We start from the raw sequence: 26554 nt of genomic DNA on the forward strand, positions 1-26554 counted from the left end.
AATGAAGATGTCTACATGTCACAACCACCGGGTTTTGTCAATCCGTCTTTCCCAAATTACGTTTGTAAACTACACAAAGATCTTTACAGGCTTCGTCAAGCATCACGGGCTTGGTATGATGAACTCAAAACATACCTCATTGCCCAAGGCTTCAAACCAACCATCTCCGATTCATCTCTGTTCATTCTCAACGCCACATCCTCCCCTATATATGTCCTTGTCTATGTTGATGATATAATAATCACGGGTCCCTCTCCTGCCATTCTTACTCAATTCATTAACCTCTTAGCTACAAAATTCTCTCTTAAAGATCTAGGAAACCTATCTTATTTCCTAGGCATTGAAGTCATACCCCATCCTAAAGGATTTCTCCTTTCTCAAAAGAAATATATCCATGATCTCCTCTCCCGAGCCAATATGAGTGATTGTAAACCCGCTACCACACCCATAACAAATTCCGAACCTCTAACTATACATGGAGGCGACCCTCATAAAAGTCCTACCGAATACCGTACACCAGTGGGAGCACTTCAATATTTATCCCTTACACGACCGGATGTGTCATTTACGGTAAATCGTTTGTCTCAGTTTATGCATGCCCCAACAACAAGCCATTTGGCTGCCCTCAAAAGTTACTACGGTATCTTCATGGTACCATCTATCATAGCTTACTTATCAGAAACAACTCACCACTTAATCTACACGCCTTCACGGATGCCGATTGGGCCGGTGATAAAGATAACTACCGAAGTACTACCGGATACGTGGTTTATCTAGGATCCAACCCAATCTCTTGGAGCTCTAAACGACAAAGTACACTCGCTAGAAGTTCAACAGAAGCTGAATTTCGGGCTATTGCTTCAACAACAACCGAAATTCAATGGATACAATCTCTTCTCACTGAACTTGGATTCAACTTACTGGACGTCCCAGTTATATATTGTGACAACCTTAGTGCTACCACATATTCTGCAAATCCCGTTTTTCACTCACGCATGAAACACTTGGCTTTAGACTTCCATTTTGTCAGAGAAAAAGTTCAAGCAGGTTTACTACGGGTGACACATATTTCTGGTGACGACCAACTAACTGATTTTCTCACAAAGCCTCTTCTCAGGCCACGGTTTGACTTACTTATATCCAAGATTGGTCTTATCTCGGGAACGTCCATCTTGTGGGGGCATGTTAAGTAATATCCCACTGATTATGCTAATTGTATTTAATATAGTTTTAATATATTAGTCAAGTCAATATTTGTAATTATTGTATAGCTTATTTAGCTCCTAAGATTTCTCCTGTCTTCCTGTATATGTATCTCCAAAGTTTGTTAATGAAATCACAAGTTTATATCATATCTCTTCTTCCTTTACAGGTTCATGGTGTGTATTTACGACTATCATTATACCAAGGTAAGCTTTTTCCTCAAATTCTGTATAGAAAGTATTAAATTTTAAGTTTTTAACTTTTTATATGTTAGAAGAAAACAAAAAGCTGGTGTAATTATAGTCCAAACCATGACACATGAAAAATGACTACAGGATGGAATTGATAATGAACAAGACAAAAAAATTAAAGATTATCTTTATGTTAATTATTCAAGATTTTAACACATATTAATTTCTCACATTATGTGGGGTCTATTTGGTATTGGGTAATGAATCGACGAGGGAGTGGAATGAGTGAGAGAATGGAATAAATTATTATTTTGTATTGCTTGGTGGCCAAGAAACGACGAAAGAACGTGATACAAATATGGTGTTAGCTAATGGTGTCTTTTACTCTTTTCTCATAAAATCGAGGGTTCAAAATTTCTAGTGGACAATGCCATAAATTTAGTAGTAGAATTACTAGTGTGTAATTTAGTCATTCTAAATAAATAACTAAAAATTTATATTTAAACTTTCATATACACTCATATTTAGAAACTATAATAACGGATGTTCAGATTTATATAAAAGTAAGTGTCAAAAGTTTATAACAACAATGTGCATTTATTACACAAATGTTGTTATTTATTAATCAACTAGGGTATAGCCCATGTTATACACGGGTGTAAAAACATATCAACAAATCATATAAATACGGACAACATATTCAACCAACACAAATATGTTTCGAACAAGATGATACTTTTCGGCTGACAAAAGTAATAAACTAATTATTAATCTTAATACAATATGGTATAAGAGATCAATAAAAAACTTTAAAAAATAAAACCAACATACTACAAATGACATTGTCATTTAGCAATCCAAACATATTACAAATGACAAATATTGCTATTAAATAAAAGTAACATATTCAAAAATATTAATAAAAATATATAGGAAGAAAAAAACATAAAGTAATTGCTAACATCTTACTTTATTTAAAATCAATTTCATTATATAATTCTTTTTTAATTGTATACATTAATCTTGATACTTATGCGTAATTAAAAATTATTCAAATATTAATTAATTGATAAATGCATCATTTGAAATTAAAAGTACAACTCTAATACAATTAATATGTTATAAACAAAATGGATTCATATGTTATAAACAATTACAAAAGTTTAAATAAACATACATATCTACCTATACTATGAGTTTGACAACAAAACCTTGTCATTTTTCATAATCTACATATATAATATGCAAGTAAACATAAAAGTAACATTTATAATTTTATCTAACCGAACAACGTAATTGATATACATTCATTCATTCCTACATTTATATAGACATTATTGGTTATAAACTTGGTATTAAACTCTTTTCTATTTGATTAATTTTTAGCTATCACATGGAGCTAATGTTCATATATATTTATCAAATAATTATATTTGTAAAACAAAGAAAGTGTTATGGTGAAAGACGTCATAACTAATAAATTAATTAGTTGTCAACATATATTGCAAAAACTTATATTCAAAATGATTTACATATATAAAAGGTATAAATTGTTTTGAAGTTGGCAAAATATAATATCATTAATTATAGTTATATTATTTTGGTCAAATGATAGTTAGTTATCATAATATATGAAATCATTCTTAAAATACATAATTCTTTGTAACAATATTATTAGTGTAATTAAAATAAATTTGAGTTTAAATAATTTAATTTGACTTCCATAATTACTCGGGTATTTTGGAAAGCGCTAATAATTTGACTTCTAAAATTAAGTAATTTAATTTGACTTCCACAATTAAGTAAATGGAAATCAAATTATAAATTAATTAATTATCTTAAATATCTTTAAACAAAAATCAACTATCATAAATTGAATTAAAGGTAATTAATTTGCAATGATTTACGTGAAATTAAATGTTGGTTATTACATTTTTAATTTAATAATGGTTACCATACCAAAAAACTTATCAAATAAAAACTAATATTTAATAAACGATTATATGAATAAAATACATTTAATATTAATCAGAAATAATGTATAGATAATATAAAATTGTGAATCACCAAAGGAACTTCACTTAATACAAGTAACTTTTAAAGAAATTTTTAAATAGAACTTGACCAACAATCAAAATCATGGAAATGTGAAAATAAGTGAAAATAATGGAAACTTAATTATTGTATTTATGTAATTAAAATCATGGAAATACATTGAATATAGAAAATATAATGTAAATGCTTATTTGCAATAAATTATTATATTGCAAATCTTGTAATTAAAATCATGGAAACTTTATAACTTATTTATTGGGTTTTCCACATATAACGTAATTGGTTATATATAGAAAAAATAATGTATCTTACAATATAATAACAAAATAATGTTTAAGTCAAAGATATTGAAATATAAAAATAGTAAGGTGTAAATGTTATTATATCTGTCAAAATAAGATGTAACAACTAATTAGAAAAGAAAATAAATTAATAATAACAAAATTAATAAACTTATAATAAGTATTATAAATTATAGAGATTATCATTAATAAATAGATAAATATAAGATACAAATAAATTTTTCTTTAATACATCGGTTCTGATTAAAATATATTAAATGGACTTTGACCAACAACAATATATGGTTGATTATATAAAAATCAAACTAATTACATGAATTGCGAAAAATAAATAAATACATGAATAATAATAAAAATATACATCAATATTAAACAAAAAATAAGATATCTTATCAACAAATCTTCAACCCACGAAATTAGCTATATCAAGTTGGGAACATAACCTAAATGAGAAAATTAAATATTAATTATAATATCACATAATAAACAAATTACCAATTATGGAAGATTTGAATTATGTAAACAAATGTAAAATTAATGTTCTAATTGATAACCAGAATATTTGAATCGTGTTACCGGAAAAAGGAAATAGGGATAATTTCCGTTGTATCTTCGATTTTAACATATAACCTACAGAGATTATAAGAAAATCATATAATAATTAATATAAATACAAACAAAAACGGAAAACAAAAATCTTACCGGAAACTTTACCGGAAAAGCGTAATAACTTCAAAAATATCAATTCATTCTTGGATTTTGATATACTAAGCGATTATTACAAAATCATATAACAATTAAAAAAAATATAAAACCATATCGGAAAACCTTACCGGAAAAATATATAACCTTGCCGGAAAATCATAGTATTGTTGGCCATTAGAGTATAGTATATAACCTTACCAGAAAACGATTAATCCCGATCTACATTACCGGAATATAAAAGATGGTTGATGGTAGAGTTAGTAAGCCAAGAGAGAGAGAGAGAAGGAGGGAGGGAGGGAGAGAGATAGATAGATTAAACTGATTAAGGTGGAAAATCTTAAGGTTTAAATATAGTGTGTGAGATGATTTGGCAATAATAGGCAGTGTTTTCAGACCCGCCCTGGACGTCGACTCGGAAGCCTTGCCGGGTCAAAGGTCGGACCGACCCGAGAGGACGGACCAGTGTTTGAACCGGATGACATAATATATAATTTAAATATATAGATAACATATATATATATAGAATCTAAAGATTTTCTTTTTTAGTTAATTTTCATTGTTTAATATTTTGTGAAGATTATGTTGGACATGCACTAATATACATAGGATTTATTTCTAATTTTGAGTTAATTTTCATTGTCCACTTCCAATACAATGTGTTTTTTCAATATATATGATATATTTTTCATTCTTAAAGACATCAAGATAGCTTAGTTGGATGGTTTGTGTGCTATGTATTAAGACTTTCATCTCGCTTAAAGCCCATGTTGGAACCCTAGTCCACGCAACTAATTTTTGATTTATTAAAAAAATGTTTGATGACTTGGCAATGATGCGGAGAAGCTAGTTGAATGACATTTGGACAATTGATGTGAAGAGGCTAGTTGAATGACATGTGTACAAATTGTATTGCTTTAATAGTATGTAAAGATAACTTAAATATGTTGGCTAAATTTCAAACGTTTAACACGTGTATAAAGGGCACTTAAACTAAAAGACGGTAAGGGTCATTTGATATTAGTAGAATCGATCGTTTCCCTGATGAATCACGTGTTCGTTTTTGACATGACACCTTTCTTATTGAAACATATGTTTGACCTGATGAACCACGTGTTTGTTCTTTGACATGACATGTTTCTTTTTGAAACGGATGTTTGACCTGATGAATCACTTATTCATTTATTTAAAACGGTTATAAAATGTAAGACAAAAGGATTTCTAGAATGTTAGGTTGAGTATCATCACCAAGCTTTGTGCACATTATCATTTATGTTGTGTCTACATGAATAAAAGACTTGAGGACTTATGGTTGCTCATAAGGAAAATCATAATCCATGTGTATAAGGTACTACTTTAAATATATAAATGAAGATGTTGCCTAATAGAATTGATACTATCAACTAAAATAAGAAAATTGAGTGGATATTATTAGAAAACACTAGCAAAGATGATGCAACGTACTAATAGAGAATGAAGGTTAATCACGTTGATTCTCGGAATACCCGTAAAGATTCTTCCCAAACCCCAAATTCGACCTAAAAGTCAGTGAATTTGAAAAGACAGTAATTTTATTCAATTCTGATCAATGAACCGTCACAAACATTCATAACATATTAATAGAGAATTCAAAATAGGTTTGGGCCAACAGAAACAGCCAAAGGCCTGACAGCAACCCAAAACAAAACACAAAAGGTAAACGAAAAATACAAAAGTGGCCCAAAAGTGTATCTAGAAGCCTTATTTCGGAAAAATTAACGGGGTAACCTGCCTATGGCGGTTACCACAACGTGGCCACGTTCCAACGGTCGTTTTGACTAATAGCACGCCTGAAACGGAGGCCCGTAGCCCAAGTTATGCCCATTTTCGTCTAGCACCTTTTGAAACGCGATCTTGGGCCTCAAGAAACACCATGGCCCACTCTTCTACACATGGGCCCACATCAAAAGAGATCATGGGTTGAATCGATACGGACACAAATGATAAGCAAACAAATAGAATATACTGGATAATTCTCAATGTTATAATTAAGGAAATATAACTCAAAAACCTTGATTTACAATCTATATTCTCATATGAATAACCCTAACTTGGTAAATATATATTTGTAGATTCACATAAACTTAGTGAACAAGAAATATATGTTTGCTAAGTTAGGGTTATTCATATAACAACACAATGTTATGTACATAACTACGTTTTATTTTCCACAAAAAAAGTATGACGAGTCAATAATGGTTTAAGTAATTAGGAAAGAAAATGAGAAGTGTTTAAGCTCAAGTTTGAATAATGGCTAAGTATTTGGATTGGTTTTGGTTTAGGAAAGACATAACCCTGTCTTAAAGCTAACCCAATGGTAGGAATTTCAAGTGAATATTCTCCTAGTAAAGTGGTTCTTCGTTTAAATACAACAAGGTCCTTTTGCGAGGAAACTTGGGAGCTGGCTTTTTGTGTAAGCCTCGTGTTTTTCTGATAAGTATACCAAACGGTTCTTCGTTTCTTTGACTATGGCAGAAAGATGTAGCTAGCTTGTTTAAATTGTTAAGATTGTTTAACCGATGAAGTTTTAAAAATCCAATGGCCCGAATTGAGTAAACTGCGGTTTTCGTCCCTGTGGTTTGTCCAAATCTGCGATATTAGTCCAATAGTTTCAAATCTGTGATTTTCATCTATGTGGTTTCATTTCACTTAATTAAACCAGACTACACTAACTCCATTAGGTGTGGTCGTAAACTCATCAGCGTGCCCTCACGTGAGGGTAGGGCTGTAAACGAACCGATCGAACACGAACAAGGCCTTGTTCATGTTCGTTAAGAAAATATTGTGTTCACGAACGGTTCACGAACACAAATAAAATCGGTAGAGGATGAGAATAAGACCGATGTATTCATCAATATGAATATTGAAAGCCTGTAAATGAATCGAATGAACACGAACAATGGCATATTCGTGTTCGTTCATTTAACTTTATAACTAATCGAACAAATATTTATGTTCATGTGCGTTTATTTAAAAATGGACATTTGTGTTCGTTTATGTTCGTTTGTTTAAAATCTAAACAAACATAACTAAACAAAGATAAACGAACATAAATAAATATATATGAACCAATGTGAATGAACACAAACAAACATAAACAGACTTAAATCTGAAAACACATAAATGAATACAAATTATCAAATATAAAACATTTAAGACATATCCAGATAATATTTAATTATTTTCTATTAATACATAAACGAACGTTCATGAACATAAATGAACGAACGGAACATTTGTTCATGTTCGTTCATTTAATTAAACGAACACAAATTTTGTGTTCATGTTCCTTCGTTTATTAAATAAACGAACTTCCTGCCGAACGGTTCATGAACAGTTCACCGAACGTTCAGTTCGTTTACAGGCCTACGTGAAGGGCAATTTTGTCCTTTGTCTCCCTAAATAAACTCCAACCAAATTTCACAAGCCCCCTCTCGTGTGATGAGCTGAGGTGTATTTTGGAAAAAAAAGGACAAAATTGCCCCTCACATGAGGGCCACGTTGACGGGTTTAATGATCATACTTAACGGGGTTAGTGGAGGTGGGTTTAATTGCAAGTGAAATGAAACCACATGGACGAAAATCGCAGATTTGAAACTATCGGACTAGAACCGCATATTTGGACAAACAATAAGGACGAAAACCGCAGTTTACTTGCCCGAATTTGTTCAAGTTTGATCTTAAATCTTGTTCAATGGAACACATTATAAATCTGGGATACATTGGCAAAATTATGGACCAGGCTTTATTAATTACGTTTGCCTAAAATTCGCTCAAAAGAAAGTGTGATCAAGCCGTTAAGTTTTAGATTCTTAATCAAACAATGACGCGTGTGCTACATTTACTAAAATCCAATTCGAATATTATTCTTACCTACTTGACTTAAAAAACTAATCATAGCTCGCCCAAAGATTTTTATGGCCTGCAGTTGCCCTTTTGACAAATTTCCAAAATATCCAATCTCCCAAAAGGTTTGATGGACAACATTAATGGGAAAGGTAATCACACCTGAATAATCATATTGATTTAGGGCAGTTTGATTAGGCTCCGAAACTATAATGTCTTGCATGTCGACAAGTGCATAAATTAAAATTTTTGAACTTGTAGCGATATAGGAGGCAGATTTCCAAAAAAGGATGTATGATTTGCATAAATGACAAAGTTAACAAAAATGTCAAGATTGCATCAAATCTAACATGAGATGATACTTGAGGCTATTGTCGCTTTTCTTCAAATGAGGAATCTGGTTGTGGTATAGATAATTGCTAAGAAAGATAGTAATTATGATCAGGCAATGTCATTACTTACCTAGAGTGCTGAACTTTTACTTAATTAGTATCAACAATATAACTTTTTAATCATGTTTATGTTCCGTAGGCCAACAAACGAACTGGTCAGTCGAACATAAGTCTATCTAGGTTTTATTGGTTTGAACGGCATCATATCAAAATGTTAACCAGGTAAGTCTGAAACGTTGCGTCCCTTAGATGATGCCTGTTCGATACCAATACATAGGAAACAATCGGATTGTTTGTAATGTTGTAATTTCTATGGTGAACAATTTAACTTACTTGTTTATCAGTTAAAGCGTTCGTTCAATTCGATCATCAAGTTTTCAGTCCGTTAGTACTTATTTCATTGAGTTTGGAACAACGGCATCTAGTTCTCTTCCTGGTTCGTTGGATCTTGGGTTGGATAATGCTAACATTCCATACTTAATTTATGTTGTAGTAGTATAGTTGTTTTCTTATTTATTCCCAATGAGGACAAGTGTTTATTCACATGAGATATATGAATTGACACATGTATTGTCAAGTGCCAGGGACATATGTTGTGAACACATGCCTTTGTGAAAACACATAAGGGGTTTGGCTACACTAAAACCTTGAGTCCTTGGCGAGGCTTTCACGTTGATTGTAGACTCGAACTTTAAACACTCACTGTATTAAAGAAAATAAAAAATAAAATAGCTCAGAGCCCACCGCCGACTGGGGTGCTTACGATAAGGTTACTAGCTACAGGCCACTGGTGATTTCTTGCAAAGTTTAGGTGCATTCTTCTAAGTGGGAGAAGCAAACATATAGATCGAGCGTTTTTCTGATGTTTGAATTTACTCTTCATTAAAATCCATAAAATTGTAGCTATGAATTCATCTTTTGGAACATTAAACTCCTTAAGATCTGAGGAAAATGCAATTTATACTATTGTTATTTTTATTTATGGTTTAGTTCAAGATTAGCGTAACTTGATATTCATTTACCCTCTAATTAAGCGGTGTCCATTAGATATTTAAAGGGATCTTGAATTCTTGATTTTGTTCATTAGAACTTTAATCCTTAATTAGTGATCGTGAAATAAGTAAAGTTAGTGATATCATTAGAGCTTTAATTAATAGTTGAATGAATTTTGTGTTATTTATGGTTATAAATGTCTAGTAATAGTACTAATTAAACACATCATAAGGTTTCATACTTAGAATTTAAAACTACAAATTAACAACCAAGAACTAGTTCCATTATCTGACTGAATTTCAAAGGTACTTTATTACATAGTTCGAGTCGTTCTCGAATACATAAACTTGTTTATTAAGGCCGGGCACTACTTTATGAAGCTAATAAGGACCGATTAATTAGCCATGAAACTTGACAACTTCTTGTTGTTGCAAATTGGGCACTCGGAAACCTTGTTGTCACACTCAAAACAAAAACACATGTGTCAGCAAGGGTTCCACACCATGGTTGCGGACAATGTTTTGCAGTTCCAGCATGTAATTACCGCCTTTGTTGGTGGACACCGGCTACTACCCTCACCAGCAGCAACACGTTGCACCCTACTGCTTTCCCGTTCATTTTCCAAACGCTGGAAATGACTCTTCAACCTCTCGGCACACTCCTTCATCTGCTCCGCCTGTATCAAAAACTGAAAACCTTTAGAAAGAAATGTATAAGCCTGCATTAACGAAAAAAACGGATGGATAGTGCGTGTTACGTGGGTGTCGACGATTATGTACATCTCTTGAATGTAATGTGAAAAGGCGTCATCCACCGACTGCATTAGGTTCTGAGTAGTACCGGTAGGGGTACTGGTCATGTTTTGTGGAGGAAGATGGCAGCTATGTTCAGACGGAACATCTGATTCCTTTCCGGGACTGTTCGGATTAGTAGCATCTTGGTCTGAACACAAAAGTTTTGAAACATGTTAGGTGTTGATACACATATATAAAAGCAGAAATGATGTTAAAGAATAGATATATAAATATATAATCAACACTCAAAACGTACCTCTATTATTAATGTTCCTATGCCTTCTTCTTAATCGTGCCATTACACAAATGTAGATAGTAGATAGATATATATGATGGTATTGGATGAAAATTTGGTGGTGGTGTAAGAGATTATATAGGCAGTTTATATATATAACAAAGTGGTGCTGAAATAAACATGAAGAATGCCATGGCTATCATTATACCAAGGTAACCTTTTTCCTCAAATTCTGTATAGAAAGTATTTATTTTTTTAGAAGAAAACAAAAAGATGGTGTAATTATAGTCCAAACCATGACACATGAAAAATGACTACAAGATGGGATTGATGATGAACAAGACAAAAAATTGAAGATTATCTTTATGTTAATTACTCAAGATATTAACATGTATTAATTTCTCACACTATGTGGGGTCTGTTTGGTTACTTTGGTATTGGGTAATGAATCGACGAGGGAGTGGAATAAGTGAGGGAATGGAATAAATCATTATTTTGTATTGTTTGGTGGCCAAGAAAAGACGAAATGTGGTGTCAACTAATGGTTTCTTTTCTCATAAAATTGAGGTTCGAATTTTCTAGTGGACAATGCCGTAAATGTAGAAGTAGAATTACTAGTGTGTAAGTTAGTCATTCTAAAAAAATAACTAAAAATTTATATTTAAACTTTCATATACATTCATATTTAGAAACTATAATAACGAATGTTCATATTTATATAAAAGTTTAGTGTCAAAAGTTCATAACAACAACATGCATTTATAACACAAATGCAGTTATTTATTAATCAATAATTGAAATACGTTGGTTGGATTTCAAACATTTAACACGTGTATAAAAGGGCGCTTAAATTAAAAGAGGGTAATGGTCGTTTGAGATTAGTAGAATCGATCGTTTCCATGATGAATCACGTGTTTTTTTTTTTTTTTTGGCATGATGCCTTTGTTTTTAAAACGAATGTTTGACCTGATGAATCACGTGTTCGTTTTTTGACATGACATGTTTCTTTTTGAAACGGATGTTTGACATAATGAATCACATGTTCGTTTATCTAAAACGGTCGTAAAATGTAAACCAAAAGGATTTCTAGAATGTTAGGCTGAGTATCATCACCAAGCTTTATGTACATCATCATTTATGTTGTGTCTACATGAAGAAAAGACTTGATGACTTATGCTTGCTAATAAGGAAAATCATAATCCATATTTATAAGGTACTACTTTAGATATATCAATGAAGATGTTGCCTACTATTCAATATCCATGGGGGGTTCTTAGAACATCTAACTAACCTCTATAGACGGTCACATCAGATCACATCATACTCCAAACTTTTCTCATAAACTCTCATTTTCTTCCACAACATTTAAGAACTTTTAGAATTGTTTAATTTAGGAAACATAAAACAAACTCTCAGTCATTCAAATGTTTGAATTAGTGCAAAAAGGTTTTTGAAGAATGGTTCCGGCAACTGCGATGTGGATGAAGACGACGATAAAAATCTAGATAATTTTATTAAAAAAGACTAGTAGTTCTTCTGTTTGTATAACCAATTAGAATTCTTCTATCAACAATTGCATGCATTGCGCACTGACTGTAAAGAAGTAGGCCGTTATCTCAGCAGCAATAAGTTAGAAAGGTTCGTTTAGTTTTCAACGGTAATAACCACCCTAAGTATGATGACTAATAAGTAATAAGATCCTTTGTTGCTTTATCAACAAATGCTTGTTACACTTATTATTATTAAAACAAATGTTTCACAAAAGCAACAAATTATAGCAATGGATACCTCAACCACTATTTTTCATAGTGAACAACTAAAGTAATGGCTTGTAACAAAACATGTAACACCAGAAAATCATTGAATCGACAAAAAAACATCTAAATTAACACCAAGTTACGATTTTCTAGAAGAAAAACTGCCACGAACAACCATCTCTACCTCACCGATCAAACCAAGTTTACGTAAGGACCAAGCAACCGGCTCATTCCCAAGAAGATTTGGGTGCTTTAGCTATATCATCCTTGATCCATTTTTTAACTTGCGTAACAAATAAGAACTGCAAAAAGATGTCGAAGATGTGGGATAATCACACAAGAGAAATCAAAAACAAGTTGAAATATTAAACAAAAGTTTGAAGTATATTCAATGAGTATGTCTAGTACTAACTTATATGGCAAGATAAAGATGATATTATGCAAGTTTATACGTGTATGTATCAAATTGCCCCATAACTTCTGTCATCATATTTTATTTGACATGCTAATTATTCATGAAACATTTATAAATTATATAAAGATGTCGGAAAAAGTCAACGCAAGTTTGATAGCTTACTTGGACTCCTAAGATGAGGGGGATGAGCCATTTCCCTCTTTCATTTGCATTTGGACCATCAATCAAATTCTGGTCAACCATAATGTTTTGACTTTCATTTGTAGCCACTTTTGTGATGGTTTCCACTATGTTGGGAATCCAAGCAATCCCATTTGGAAGAATCTAATGCAACACAAAATTTTAAAAATAAAAATATATATATATTTAACGTATAAGCATGATATTTGAGCAATACTAACCTTTTCTCTACCATCGTTAATAGTACACCGGCTGCTGTTTTCAACCAAGACAGCCGGAAGCGCATGACCCTGCATAAAAACAGATGCACAAAAGATCATATTTTTTGTCTTAAATGTGAGCATCTTAATGAGAAAATTCCATGTATTTTGACTTCTGCTATAGTCAACGATATTACGAAGCTGTTTACACAAATATCACATGTCATATCCATGATCAAACTAAAGAGAACACTATTCAAACCGGTCAGCTCGGTCAAACAGGCCAACAGCTGGTCAAACGAATTGCCCGAACCGATCCAGCCCATTTGGGCCCTTACTAAAAAAGTGGTCAATTTTATGAACGCCATCACCCAACCGCCCATTTTGCAGCCATTAGGTCAAACAAGAGGTGTGCAAGAAACCAAATAAAACTTATTTGTAACCGAAAAAACCGAAAAACTGAACCCAAACAAAAAAACAAACGGTTTGGTTTATATGTTTTCCTAAAAACCAAAATTTCAGTTAGGTTTCGATTTTCCATGTAATTAAGACCGAAAAACCGAACCAAAAATTTTAGGCCCAAGTAAATAATATATAAGAATTAATTAAATAGTGTACCCAAACAGATTTAGGCCCAAAGTTTTTACAAAAAATTTTTTAAGCCTAAATGATAAATTGAAAACATTTAGGTTTTGGTTGTTTGAGCTCAAAACCGACCATTTGACCACCTAAAGGTCAAACGTATGACTTTTAAACCACTGCATCAGAATCTAAACCCCAAAATTTTATATTTCCAATAGTGCAGTGAACAATAGTCAAATGGAGAAACTACCAAATCTTATATACAAAAACAAAAATTTGACCGATTTCATCAAAAATTTATACCGGAATTTCACATCTATTGAGCCGAGCTTCAGAGTCAACAACATTAATGAGAGCCTCTGATCTTCTTGCAAAAAACTCATCATAACTGAGAAAATCTGGTGGTGTGAGCTGAGCATGTGTTAACACTACAATCCCTTTACGCCATATTTCTTTACCAAAACTCCTGGTTATTGCCTTAATAACTTGTTGGTCCAAATTGTCAACTCTATAGGAATCCAATCGGTCAACATATAACAAAACATCTATTGTTTTGTTCAAAAGAAACCTGCTTAGATAACCACAATATCACAAATCAATGAATCATTAAAGTAGCCCATTAGTATAAGAAAGCTAAGAATTGTAAATTAAAAAAACGGGTCGATTTGGGTTGAGCTTATCTCAAACGGGTCAAACTTTCAGTAAGGTGAAAACGAACAATCCCCAAAATTATATTTTTAACGCATATAGCGGCTGTTCATTTAAGAAAAAAAAATACATTTTTACAATTTTGTATTTTTTTACACATGTTGATGTGTATTAAAAAAATAAATAATAATACTTGCAACATACATATAATGCAAGAAGTTATAAGCTTCATAGTTTATGAGCCAAACTATTATTTAGCATATTAAGAGAACTTTCAATATTTTTTTCATTAAAAAATGCCATATGATTTTAATCCATATATGGCTTAACTTAAACTAGTTAAATTTATGTTTTGTATACGAGTACAGAAACTCAACAATAATAGACCTTTTAATGAGTTCGAGGGCCTGATCATTGATAAATCCTCCTTCAATAATACCGGGTGTGTCGATGATGTTCAGTGTGACCCCCGACCGCTCACAGGAAACCATCACGGGCCGTGGAATATCGGACTGCAAAATATGATGAATAAATCAAATCAAATACTTACAAAATTGAACGACACTTGAACATCATTATAAAACTATGAAGTTATAATATATACCTGAAATGCACTGACTGCAACTGCCCGTTCACCTAGAATAGAGTTCACAGTCGATGATTTCCCGACACCGCCCTTTCCCATTACAAGAATTGTCACACTGTTCTTTCTCCTGTGATCATTAAACGATTATAAGTACACGGATTTTAATTATGGTTTAATGATGATATAATAAAGCAATTAGGAGTTGACTTTGACCTTTTCCTTTAGTGTTCCGAGTAACTCAAGCAACTTGGTTTGGGTTGCAAGAGGAAACTGTTGAATCCCGCTCCATTCACGGGCCATTGAACCTGAAAAACACAAACTCAACTGAATTTGTACTCAATGTGAATAAAACCACAATTCAGAGACATCATAACATGTCACTTGAATAACATCATAATAAACAAGTAATTACTTGCAAATTCCATTAAAAAAAAGCAATTAAACTACAAATTCTATCTATAATTCTATAAAACTTTTACTCATGAAAACAGAACTAAAATTTGGAAAATATATAAATCTCTACAAATGACATATTAACAAGTAATTACAAAATTTACATGAAAATTCCATCGAACAGAAGCAAATAAACTATAATTCAATACAGTTTTTACTCGTGGTAACAGAACTAAATTTCAGGAATATAATAAAAATTTTAACCAAATAATTTGTTAAGCAAGTAATTACTTGCAAATTCCATCAACCATAAGCAACTAAACCTCTGTTGTTGAAATCTCTTCAGGCGTGCACTTAGGCCCTCTAGCGAGGCAAGGCGCCTTGCTGCCATCCAGGCGATCAGGCGACCTTCAGGCAAGATTTTGGTCAGATTCCGAACATTCAGCCCAAACGCTGAAAATTCTGACAAACTGGTCTAAAAGATCCAAAAATGACGTGTAACCATCCTAAACAAGCCTAAAACACGTCTAACCCCCCCCCCCCCCCCTATCGTATGTCTATGCTATGCACTTTGCTTATCTCGGTCCCTCGCTTTTTCAGCGCCTAGGGCCCAGGCTCACCCTTTGCACCTTGAGCGCGCTTTTGACAACTATTAATGTAAGTATAATTCGACCGATTTTTATTTTTTACACATTGAAACAGAAATAAATTACAAAACTTTATCGAAAGTTCTCACCAAATAACTTGTAAACAAGTAATTACTAGCAAATTTCATCAAACATAAGACCATCCGTAGTGGAGAGTTATGGGGCAGCTTTATGGCTCATAACTTTGGGAAACACCGTCCCCCTCCAAGTTATGGGGGTTTTTTTTTTTTGCAAGTTATACACAAAACGCGATAATTGCACCAAAATCGAAAAAGAACCATTACTTTTTTACCTTTAAGAATTAAAAAAAAAACAAATAAACAAAGTTATGGAGAGTTATGACTACACTTGTTTTATGTAAAAAGCCATAAGCGCCACGAGGCGCATAACGCCTAGGGATGGGGCTTTATGACTACTCATGGTCACGCAATCAAACCATAATTCAACCCAATTTTCACTCATTAAAACATAGCTAAAATTCAGTAATATAATCAAACATCTCACCAAATAACATGTTAAACAAGTAATTACATAATAGCCTTCGAAAATAATATTACAATATGACTACTCAAATTCAGCACAGACTTCGACTGGTAATATCATCAAAAACCAATTTCAGTTCCATGAAACCAAAATTGATAAAAACAAGAACATGGGTTTTGAATCTTACCTTATCTTTAACCACAATTTGATATTTGGAGCTTCAAATTCAAGAAATTGTAGCTGTTCCTGGGTTATCAATTATCATTATCAACACCAGGGTTTTAGCAGTTTAAGGTATTTGCATAAATGGTCTCTGGGTTTTATGAAGTAACAAGTCTAGTCCTTAAAGTTTGTATCTTTAAGCGTTTTCGTATTTTTATTTGTGAAGTTATGCAAGAAATTGTTTATTTTTTTAACTATAGAGAGAGTGGACTGCGGTTTTCGTCCTTGTCGTTTGTTCAAATCTGTAATTTCAGTAAAATAGTTTTAAATTTACGATTGTCGTCCATGTGGTTTTGTTTTACTTGCAATTAAACCCGACCCCACTAACCCCGTTAAGTATGGTCGTTAAACATAATAGCGTGTCACTCACGTGAGGGGCAGTCCCCCCCCCCCCTAAATAAACCACAACCCCTCACTTTATAGGGCTTGCGAATTAAGGTTGGGGTTTATTTGAGGATAAAGATGACAAATAGGCCCATCGCGTGAGGGGCACGTTGTTTCGTTTAACGACCAGACTTAACGGGGTTAGTGGGTCGGGTTTAATTGCAAGTGAAATGAAACCACATGGACGAAAATCGCAAATTTAAAACTATTGGACTAAAACTACATTTGTCATCGGATGACAAGAAAAAGACCTTACGGGAAAAGAAAAAAACCTTACGGGAGGCGATCTCGACGAATTTGGATTTGTTTATTTCGGTTGGCGAGGCTTTAAAGGTCTTGCGTAGGTGGATGTGTGGAGCGTGTATGGAGTCACATGCTCTCCGTCGGGGGTTCCATCATGACGACGGGTCGGTCTGGTACAAGTGTGTCACGTGAGATGTGGAGGAGTTTATAGTGGGGATTGCGAAGCCGCGTGTTGGGAGGGAAGTTGTCGCGGTGGGAAGGGTGGAGGTGGATGTAGCTCTCCTTGAGCGTGTCTTCACTCATCCTATTACGACTGTTAAAAGCATTCCTCATAGTTGTCGTATGGCTTTTTCCCAAGCCTTAGTGGGGGATCTGGGTAAGGTGGCGGCTATGCCAGAGTCTGTTGAGGCGTGGGTGAAACTTTTGTTGTTACCACGTTGCACATTACGAGTTTTCAGACCTTCTAATCGTCAGAAACGCATGTCTGGCAATAGAAAGTCTGAGCAATGCCGAATTATTCAACGCTCGCTATCCGCTTGGGGTGACGGTGACGGTTTCTTTGAGCTCCTTATATCGCTTTTTGACCAACCCTAGGAGATGCCCCGGGTGGTGATGCGTTTGTCCCCGAGTCTGATAACGCCGGGTTGGGCGCCAATGTTAAACAATTTTTGCGGAAAGTTGCGGACGGGCATTTCACTGTTGCGGTCAAAGTATTATACTCTTCGGGGGTTGCACCTTTCGGTAAGGATACTTTGAACGCTTTGTTGTCTAAGCATCCCATCATGGCACCTCCGATTATGCCTACCTCCTTGCTTTCTGAGTCTCCCCTTGTCGTGGACGTTGATAGTGTGCTTGGGTGCATTAAATCTTTCCCTAAAGGGACTTTGTGTGGGCGGGACGGTTTGCGAGCCCAACACATTTTAGATGCGTTGTGCGAAGAGGGGTATCCAATTGCGGATGGTTTTCTCAAGGCTATCTCTGCGGTGGTTAATTTATTTTTGGGGGGAAGGTGTCCTAAGGTGTTAACAGAGTTTGTTGTGACTGCCCCACTTACGCCGTTGCTTAAACCGGACAATGGGATTAGACCTATTGCCGTTGGGGCCATTTGAAGACGGTTGGTCTCTAAGGTGGATATGAGGGGTGTCGGGAAGGAGATGGCTAAATACCTCGGTGACTTTCAATTTGGGGTGGGAGTCCCTAGTGGGGCAGAGGCCGTGCTCCAAAGCGCGAACAGGTTTCTAAATCAGTTTCATTCGGATGGGTCATTGGCTATGCTTACTGTTGATTTCTCCAATGCCTTCAACTTAGTCGATAGGATGACCCTTCTACATGAGGTCCGGATTCGATGTCCTTCCATTTCTCTTTTGGTGGATTTTTTATATGGGTAGTCGGCTAGGTTATATGTGGGTGATACTTACATTAAATCCACCACTGGGGTTCAACAGGGGGACCCTCTTGGGCCTCTCCTTTTTGCCTTAGTTTTGCACCCACTTGTTCATCAAATTAGAGATCAGTGCAAGCTTCTCTTTCATGCTTGGTACCTGGATTATGGCACGATTATCGGGGATACTAGCGAGGTGGCCAAAGCATTAGATATTATCAGGTCTGAGGGGCCTCGTTTGGGTCTTGAATTAAACGTTAAGAAAACAGAGTTATTTTGGCCAACATGCGATGGGGTGAAGGTACAGGAGGGGTTGTTCCCTTGCGGGATTGGAAGGCCGGTGGCGTGAAACTCCTTGGTGGTGCTGTAAGCCTGGATGCGGGGTTTATCAGCAGTTTGGCTATGAAAAGGGCATCTAGTGCTGTGGAACTGAAGAGCTGTCTCCCAAGACTTCGGGATCCTCAATGCGAGCTTCTTTTGCTTCGCTCATGTATGGGAGTCGCCAAGCTTTTGTTCGGTTTGAGAACGTGCAAACCTATGTATGTGGGGGAAGTTGTTTCTATATTTGACAATGGCCTTCGAAGGGCGATTGAGGACATCGTGGTTTGTGGAGGTCCGTTCTTTGGGGATCTCCAATGGAGGTTGGCATCACTTCCGACCCGTGACGGGGGGTTGGGTCTCTGTTCGGCCGAGGATGTATCTACATATGCTTTTGTGGCTTCGAGAGCACAATCGTGGTGTTTGCAAGACCATATTCTTCGGTGTTGTGATATTTATGGGTTGGACTCTGATTATGGGTGTGCGATGGATCGTTTACATACTTCACTTCCAGATTTTGATCTTAGTGGGTTCTCTAATAAGGACACCCCCCCTAAAGCCCAACATGTTGTGGCGAGTGCCTTATTTAGTGGAATCGTCAAGAGTTTAGAAGTAAAGTTTGATCTATCCCCTCGCCAAAAGGCGTTGTTTGAATGCATTCGCGCTCCTCGGGCTCAGGTTTTTCTAACGACCATCCCCATTGAAGGATTAGGCCAACGTATGTCGGGTTTGGAGTATCGGGCTATCCTTAAGTACCGGTTAATGATTCCTATGTTCCGGACTGATGAGCCTTGCCCAATTTATCGCAAGGTCTGTTTGGATTCTTTTGGTGACCATGCGGTGCATTGCAAAGAATTGTCTGGCTTTAAATACAGACATGATTTGGTTAAGGATGTTCTATGTGATGTTCTTAAACGGGCATGGATTTCTGTTAAAAATGAGGCCCTTGTTAACTTTCTCACGGATCCTCTTGAAGTGAGGTCTACTTTACGACCAACTGATATTCTTGTGTTCGGGTGGGTAGGGGGGAAACACACATGTGTGGATCTTACAGGAGTGTCTCCTCTTGTTGGGCTCAGGGACCGTGGGTTTATTGTGAGTCAGGCTGCGTTGAAGGCTGAATCGGGCAAAGTTGTTAAACACGAGAAAGCTTGTTTAGATAATCAACATGTCTTTCTACCATTTTCCTTTGATACATTTGGTTTTCTGGCCCCAGAGGCTGTGAAATTTTTTAGTAGGGTTCAGCGTGTCGTACATGGAACCTCTTCAGCTTCTAGGTCCTAAAGCTTCGTTTTTAGCAGGAGTGGTTTTGTTATTTAAAAGGGGGTTGCGGCGCAGCTTGTTGCCCGTTTGCCTGCCGCTTTATTGTAATCATTTTATAGTAAATTATATATAAAGGAATAAACTTTAAAATAAAAAAAAAACACTACAGATTTAGACAAACCACAGGAACGAAAACTGCATTTACTCTTATACATATATCAAAAACCAAATATGTGTCGGTATCTATAAACTTACTATTCATCATATTCTTCATTGTTTGCCTGACACTTGCTACATGACTCATCACTTGTGATAATCACCATTTCATGGGTATTGTACTCTTTCTCTCTCTTCATCGACTCATTTTAAATTTTTATGTACTCTCCTCTCTCTAAATCATAATCACCGCCTCTAGCATATTCTTGTTGGGTTTTGATTATCGTTGTATGAAGATATTTTATGCTTAGCTTATTGTAAGGGATGGTAAGGTTCGGGTTTTGGTAATCTTAGTCTTATAGTATATTGCAAAGTTGTCTCATACCTAGTTACATACCCGTGCTACTCATTGCTCGTCTTGTTCACACGGTTTACCGCATTCTAACATCTTTAAAATATTTTTTGTTTGGACCTACATGTGGTAAATAGGCTATTTTTAAATTTAATGGCCTCTACAAAATTTTTAAACTTGTATAACAAAGAATAAGTATGGAGTTTAGAGGATGGAGAAGTATCACTACATAAACACAAAGGATTATACTGGTTCGGATGATTGTTAACTAATTCAGTTTATATCGACTCACTAGTATCCATCAAGAGCTGTTCTTCGCTATCTTATCTAAATCGATATAGATCATCATTATACAATCTTCTCACTACTAAGATTGTTTTATATTATACTTCTCAATAGATATGCATAATCACTTTCAATTAACTGATCACCTCTTGCATCTCTCACTAATCAGAATCCTGATCAAGCAAGTCTTTCATGATCAAGCAAATAAGAAAACAAGTACCAAGGGCATCATAAGATACATAGCATTCATTTTTTACACTTCATTTCACCAATTAAAACATTTAAAAAAAACATATTCAGGTTCCATTTTACACAAACAAACAAACAAAAAACCAAAGTCATTAACATTTCTACCCGAAGAACAAATCTATTAACGATTACATCTATATCGTGTTTTGTTTCTACCCAACTCAAGAAATCTTGCAGAACAAACCTTCAGTTAGACCATACGTGAACAAGCCCGAGCCTATTACCTGTATAAATCTCGTTACGCTCTTCATCATAGAAAAGGGCGGTAATGTCTTCTAGTGCTTCTGTAACAGAGCTCGTGATTCTAGAAGCTCGGATTCGTTTTCTTGATGTACATTTGCAGCCGCTTTTGCTCGTGTTGCAACTGCAACTGCATTCATCCAAAGGAACACCATTCTTTGCCTTTATTTTAGCAAGGCATTTTCCAGTCAATATGTTGCTGATATTTATAGATCCTTCTGCATATTACCAAAGTAAAACACACACATATTCAAGAAACAGAATCACAACAGTCAAATGATTCAAATTTATAGATCCTGACTGCATGTGTTCATATATTCATATATGAGAAAACAACATACATAAAATGGGAGAAATTTATATATCCCACTAAAACTTGTTATCGCCTGTTCAAAAAAATTAAAATTGGTCATATATTAAATTGAATTTAATGAAATGGGTAAATATTAAGTATTTTAAATAGGTATAATTTAAATAATTTGTTATTTTAAGTAAAATTTTTAAATATCCCATTTACCCAACAAAAAATCATAACATCAAACTACCCATTCTTAAGTTTATGACATTTATACCCTCCCGTTGAAAGTTGCATTAGGATATGAGATTTGGAGTGCAAGACAAAAGAGAAACATACAATACCCTTATATTGTGTTTAAAGAGAAACATACAATACCCTTATACCATATTACTGATATTAATATTTTGTGAGTAAATATTATATCACAAGTCAACGTGGTCAAAGGCACTGAACATTTTGACCTCGTACACTAGCTTAGATCCAATTTTTCTAAAGGTCTGATGGGTGATGATTATATGGGATAATAAATGGTTTAAAAAAGAGATCGAATAATGGGCACTTTACCATGTCCTTCGGTTGGTGAATCGTCAGATTTGGGTTTGCAATATGAAATAATAAGATCTTGATCACTTGTGATGTATATGTTGTTCGTGTTGCAGTCAGGATGCCACAACAAATGATCTTCAAATGATGTCACGAGTTCCCCACGGAAATTCCAAACCGCTACTGTTCGGTTTCTAAACGTCAAGAATAATTGATTCTCATACAGAAAGATGAACGCTGATGGTGTCATAAATTCTGTCCTGCTAACTTCAGTTAAGTCAGCATTGCGTACCTAAACACAAAACAAGCTTTAATTTTTCATGGTACTTATAACATAATAATGGAAATTACTTACATCAAGAATTTGAAGATTCTCGTTTTCTTGCTTGACAAGAAGCTTTTCATTGAACTGTTCAATGAAGTCAACTTTCTTGTTTCGATGAAGAAGATGATTAAACGATTTCAAAACGGTTCCGTCTTCAATTGAGAGAATCTTGAGAGGGACATGACTGCTAGCTTTGTTATATATCAACAACATGATTCCGGGGCTAATTTTTGTATTGAATAAAAAGGAAATATCATAAAATTTATCAATACAATAGATAGAAAGAATAAAACGAAACAAAAACAAATTGACCTAAACGAATTTACCTTATTTTGATCTCTTGTACATTTTTATCAGCTATGGAATACAACATCGTGTAGTTTTTCAAATCAAACACCTTGTAAATGCTGAAAAAATACAAAACAAGAAATCTGTGTTAATCCCATTAGCTAGAAGCCTAGAACTATAAGACGGTTAATAAAGTCAAAAACTTACCTATCTTGTGCTGAAAAAGTCAACACCTTTCCATTCACGTCATCAAATTCCACAAAACCAGGCCATTTCAAAGATTCTGACTCAAATAGAGCAAAACCAGCATCCGGTTGACCTCGCCGTATGTATCTGTCACAATTATAAACATGACACATTTTCAACAACAAAGAAAAAAACAACTAGAAATATTTGAATTTAGAATATAAGAGTGAAATTTCACATACTCAATTCTTGTTGTTCTGCATTTCAAGGAACTAAAGCTGTCGGAAGCATAAACTGATACTGTAATGAGTGAATCATTGTTCTTGTTGTAAAACAAGCTTCTTATAACTTCATCGGGGCTAACGTTTAGGAAACATATTCTCTGGTTGGTGTCTGCATAAAATATATAACATATGAGAGCCCTTAAACATTAATAATATAGTTCAGGAACTGCAATTTTATCTTAATAATGATAATAATAATTATCATAATAATAATAAAAATAATAATAATACCTCTGCTGAATGCAGCACAAACTCCAGATTGTGCAAGAGCAAATACTATATTGTGTGCAGCTACAATCTCAATGATTTTTGACCGTTTTTTAAGAAATGGTAATACCATAGAGCAATGCCCCTTTGGATCATGAGTATCATACTCCTCCTGATATCATTGTTTACCAGATAAGTTATCATAAGCTAGTGAATACAAAACAATATAACTACTGCAATGATAATCTTGATCTATGCTTCTTTAAATAAAGATGATTTAGTGCTTTCAACCTGTTTGACACTTTGACCTATTCCCTTTTAAGTTAAAGGTTCAGATTTAACACGTTTGAGATAAAACACAGCCCACATCGACCCACTCAAAAGTATATGATTATATAGATGAAAGTCATAAAACTGTACCAACTCAAAATGCAAGAACATAATAAATGTTCATAAAGTAATAACTTTTATCAAGTAAAACCTTAATTATAAGCCTACAAACATAATAAGCAAAAAGTTTATCGTGTTACTATTAGCCACCTTGGATTCTATCATTCATAAGCATAACTTTATTGTAGTAACGATACGAGCTTCACAAAAGGTTTATTTTTTAAAAGACTATCATTGTCAACCTGAAATATACATCAATTATAATAACAACAATCATTTCCAAGCCAATTTAAACAGGAAAAATAACATTTTACCATGTAGAGTCATTCTTAAGTCACTATATCTTCAACAATGATCAGCAATTCAACATATACTCTCATCATATAAAAGCTAATTGTTTTAGGGTATTAATCTAACACTTATTAAGCCTACTATATGAATCAACCTAAAAAGACTAAAAATTTCCTTCACATGCTACTTTATTAAATAAATAAAAAACCTTACTTATCATTCACACAGCAACATATAATGATAACAATCATCTTCCAAACCAAATTAAACAAGAAAAATAACATTAACTAACTCGAGCATCACTCTTAACAATCATAACTCACAGCAACATATACTTTCATCATATAAAAGCTAATTGCTTTAAGGTATTAATTTAACACTTACTAATCCTAACATACCAAACCAAAAAAACTAAACATTTACTTCACATAATCAACTTTAAAAAAAACCCTAATTTCAAATTCAATTCAATCAGGCTAAACCAAACATGAAAATTAAACCTGCAATTGAATGTTTCTGAAGCAACATATACTCTCATCATCTAAAAGCCAATTACTTTTTAAGGTATTAACTTAACACTTACAAATCCTAACATACCAACCCAAAAAGACTAAACATTTACTTCACACAATCAAAAAAAAAATAATAATAAAAAAAAAAACCCTAATTCCAAATTCAGTTAAATTAGACCTGCAATCGGATGTTTCTAAAGCGTTCCTGAGCCTCACACATTCTAAACCCTCGATCTCTCTTGGAACAAATCTCACGCCGTTGAAGCTTCTTGACGCTGTTCACAAACCCATCACCGCCTCCACGCCTCCGCTTCTTCGCCACCACTCGCCGCCCGTTACACGGCCGTGGACTCGCCGTTATCCTCCTCCCGTCCATCTTCTTTTCTTTCTTCTCAACTAATCAATATATATCTAGAGTTGGTGAATTAGAAATTAATAATCTGCGGTAAACAAAAAAACAAACCCTAGATTGGATTGGAAGATGAGAAGTAGAGGTAGAAGTAGAATTGAGTAAGGGTTTCGGATTGCTGGTGGGTCTGTCAAGTGAATTTTGGGTGATGAAATGAAAGACCCAGTTTAGAAAGTGAGATAAGAGGATTATTATTATTATTATTATTATTATTATTAACAGTAGTGGTGTAGTGTATACTGGTGCGATGTATTATATATCAGCGTATAAATTAAATTTATGTGCTAACAGTCAGAATCAAATAATATAATTATGTAATTATACTACACTATAGTTACACTACATGATTCTTATAGTTATCATGTTAATTTAATTTGTATTTGATAACAACTTGTATTATATATCCAAGTTTGATGAACAAACAAGGGGATCAACTTTAACAAAAGTAAAATGTATTTTTAGTCTCGGGTTTTATAGACATCACTGACACATTATATGTACCTTTTTAATCGAAATATGTTACAGGATATATGTTAACTAGTTATACGAGAGGTATGGTTTCATATGGTCTGAATGGTCTGCCAGATGTATATAATTGTATCGGATTTTTCATGTTTGAAAAGTTAGGGGCTTGTCTGAAATCCGATCTGGTCCGATTGAAGATATTCCAATGAGATATGAATTCAATTCGGATTGGATTCAGATAAATTTTGAATAAATGAATTAAACTGAATAACAACTTTTCTTATTTTTTTATTTTTTGATTATTATTATTATTATTGGTTGCGAACATTTTAACCTGTTATATATTACAATAAACATACAATAGTGGAAAACACAAATTAGTCTTGATTATGTTTATAAATTCAAAAGAGAAATTGAAAGAAACTAATAGATGTTTATAATTTCATTTTCTAAACATTTTGTTCTACATTAGAGATTTAGGATTGTAAAATTCATTCATTGCTCATCCAAAGCATTTCAACCTGGTAACCAAACAAATAGATAGCAAGTTCCTATTATCTCAATTTCTTATGCAATCGTGAAGCATGTGAAGGTGCTCTTTCGTGAATTAGGTTTAAGGC

At 34.0% G+C, this 26554-nt stretch overlaps 2 protein-coding genes across 2 annotated transcripts; both read right to left on the reverse strand.

Moving 5' to 3' along the window:
* Nucleotides 1-12378: 12378 nt before the first annotated feature.
* On the reverse strand, nt 12379-16902 carry LOC143545510 (translocase of chloroplast 34-like). Its single transcript, XM_077037392.1, has 8 exons — nt 16831-16902; nt 15328-15425; nt 15139-15240; nt 14922-15046; nt 14190-14454; nt 13326-13394; nt 13087-13248; nt 12379-12811 (listed from the first exon to the last, which is right to left on the reverse strand). Exons 2-8 carry the CDS (start codon nt 15418-15420, stop codon nt 12737-12739), a joined length of 891 nt encoding a protein of 296 aa, XP_076893507.1. The 5' UTR covers nt 15421-15425; nt 16831-16902; the 3' UTR covers nt 12379-12736.
* A 4585-nt stretch (nt 16903-21487) lies between these two features.
* LOC143545511 (uncharacterized) lies at nt 21488-25608 on the reverse strand. The gene is made up of 8 exons (XM_077037393.1): nt 25239-25608; nt 23892-24039; nt 23619-23769; nt 23398-23523; nt 23229-23309; nt 22933-23125; nt 22599-22869; nt 21488-21954 (listed from the first exon to the last, which is right to left on the reverse strand). The coding sequence occupies exons 1-8, from the start codon at nt 25434-25436 to the stop codon at nt 21683-21685; spliced, it is 1440 nt and encodes a 479-aa protein (XP_076893508.1). The 5' UTR covers nt 25437-25608; the 3' UTR covers nt 21488-21682.
* Nucleotides 25609-26554: the final 946 nt, after the last annotated feature.

Source organism: Bidens hawaiensis, unplaced genomic scaffold (genome assembly GCF_021521415.1).
Source record: "Bidens hawaiensis isolate Kalapana, Puna unplaced genomic scaffold, B.hawaiensis_p1.1 tig00013978_1, whole genome shotgun sequence".
Taxonomy (NCBI): domain Eukaryota; kingdom Viridiplantae; phylum Streptophyta; class Magnoliopsida; order Asterales; family Asteraceae; genus Bidens; species Bidens hawaiensis.

What these genes read in the sequence shown, in the direction of transcription:
- LOC143545510 (XM_077037392.1), bottom strand. Translation starts at nt 15,420, where the DNA reads ATGGCCCGTGAATGGAGCGGGATTCAACAGTTTCCTCTTGCAACCCAA. An exon ending in GCCCTCGAACTCATTAAAAG is followed by an intron (nt 14,455 to 14,921) that starts GTCTATTATTGT and finishes TTATCTAAGCAG; the next exon opens with GTTTCTTTTGAACAAAACAA. An exon ending in TCAATAGATGTGAAATTCCG is followed by an intron (nt 13,395 to 14,189) that starts GTATAAATTTTT and finishes GTTTTTATGCAG; the next exon opens with GGTCATGCGCTTCCGGCTGT.
- LOC143545511 (XM_077037393.1), bottom strand. Translation starts at nt 25,436, where the DNA reads ATGGACGGGAGGAGGATAACGGCGAGTCCACGGCCGTGTAACGGGCGG. An exon ending in TTGTGCTGCATTCAGCAGAG is followed by an intron (nt 23,770 to 23,891) that starts GTATTATTATTA and finishes TATTTTATGCAG; the next exon opens with ACACCAACCAGAGAATATGT. An exon ending in TGCAGAACAACAAGAATTGA is followed by an intron (nt 23,524 to 23,618) that starts GTATGTGAAATT and finishes TAATTGTGACAG; the next exon opens with ATACATACGGCGAGGTCAAC.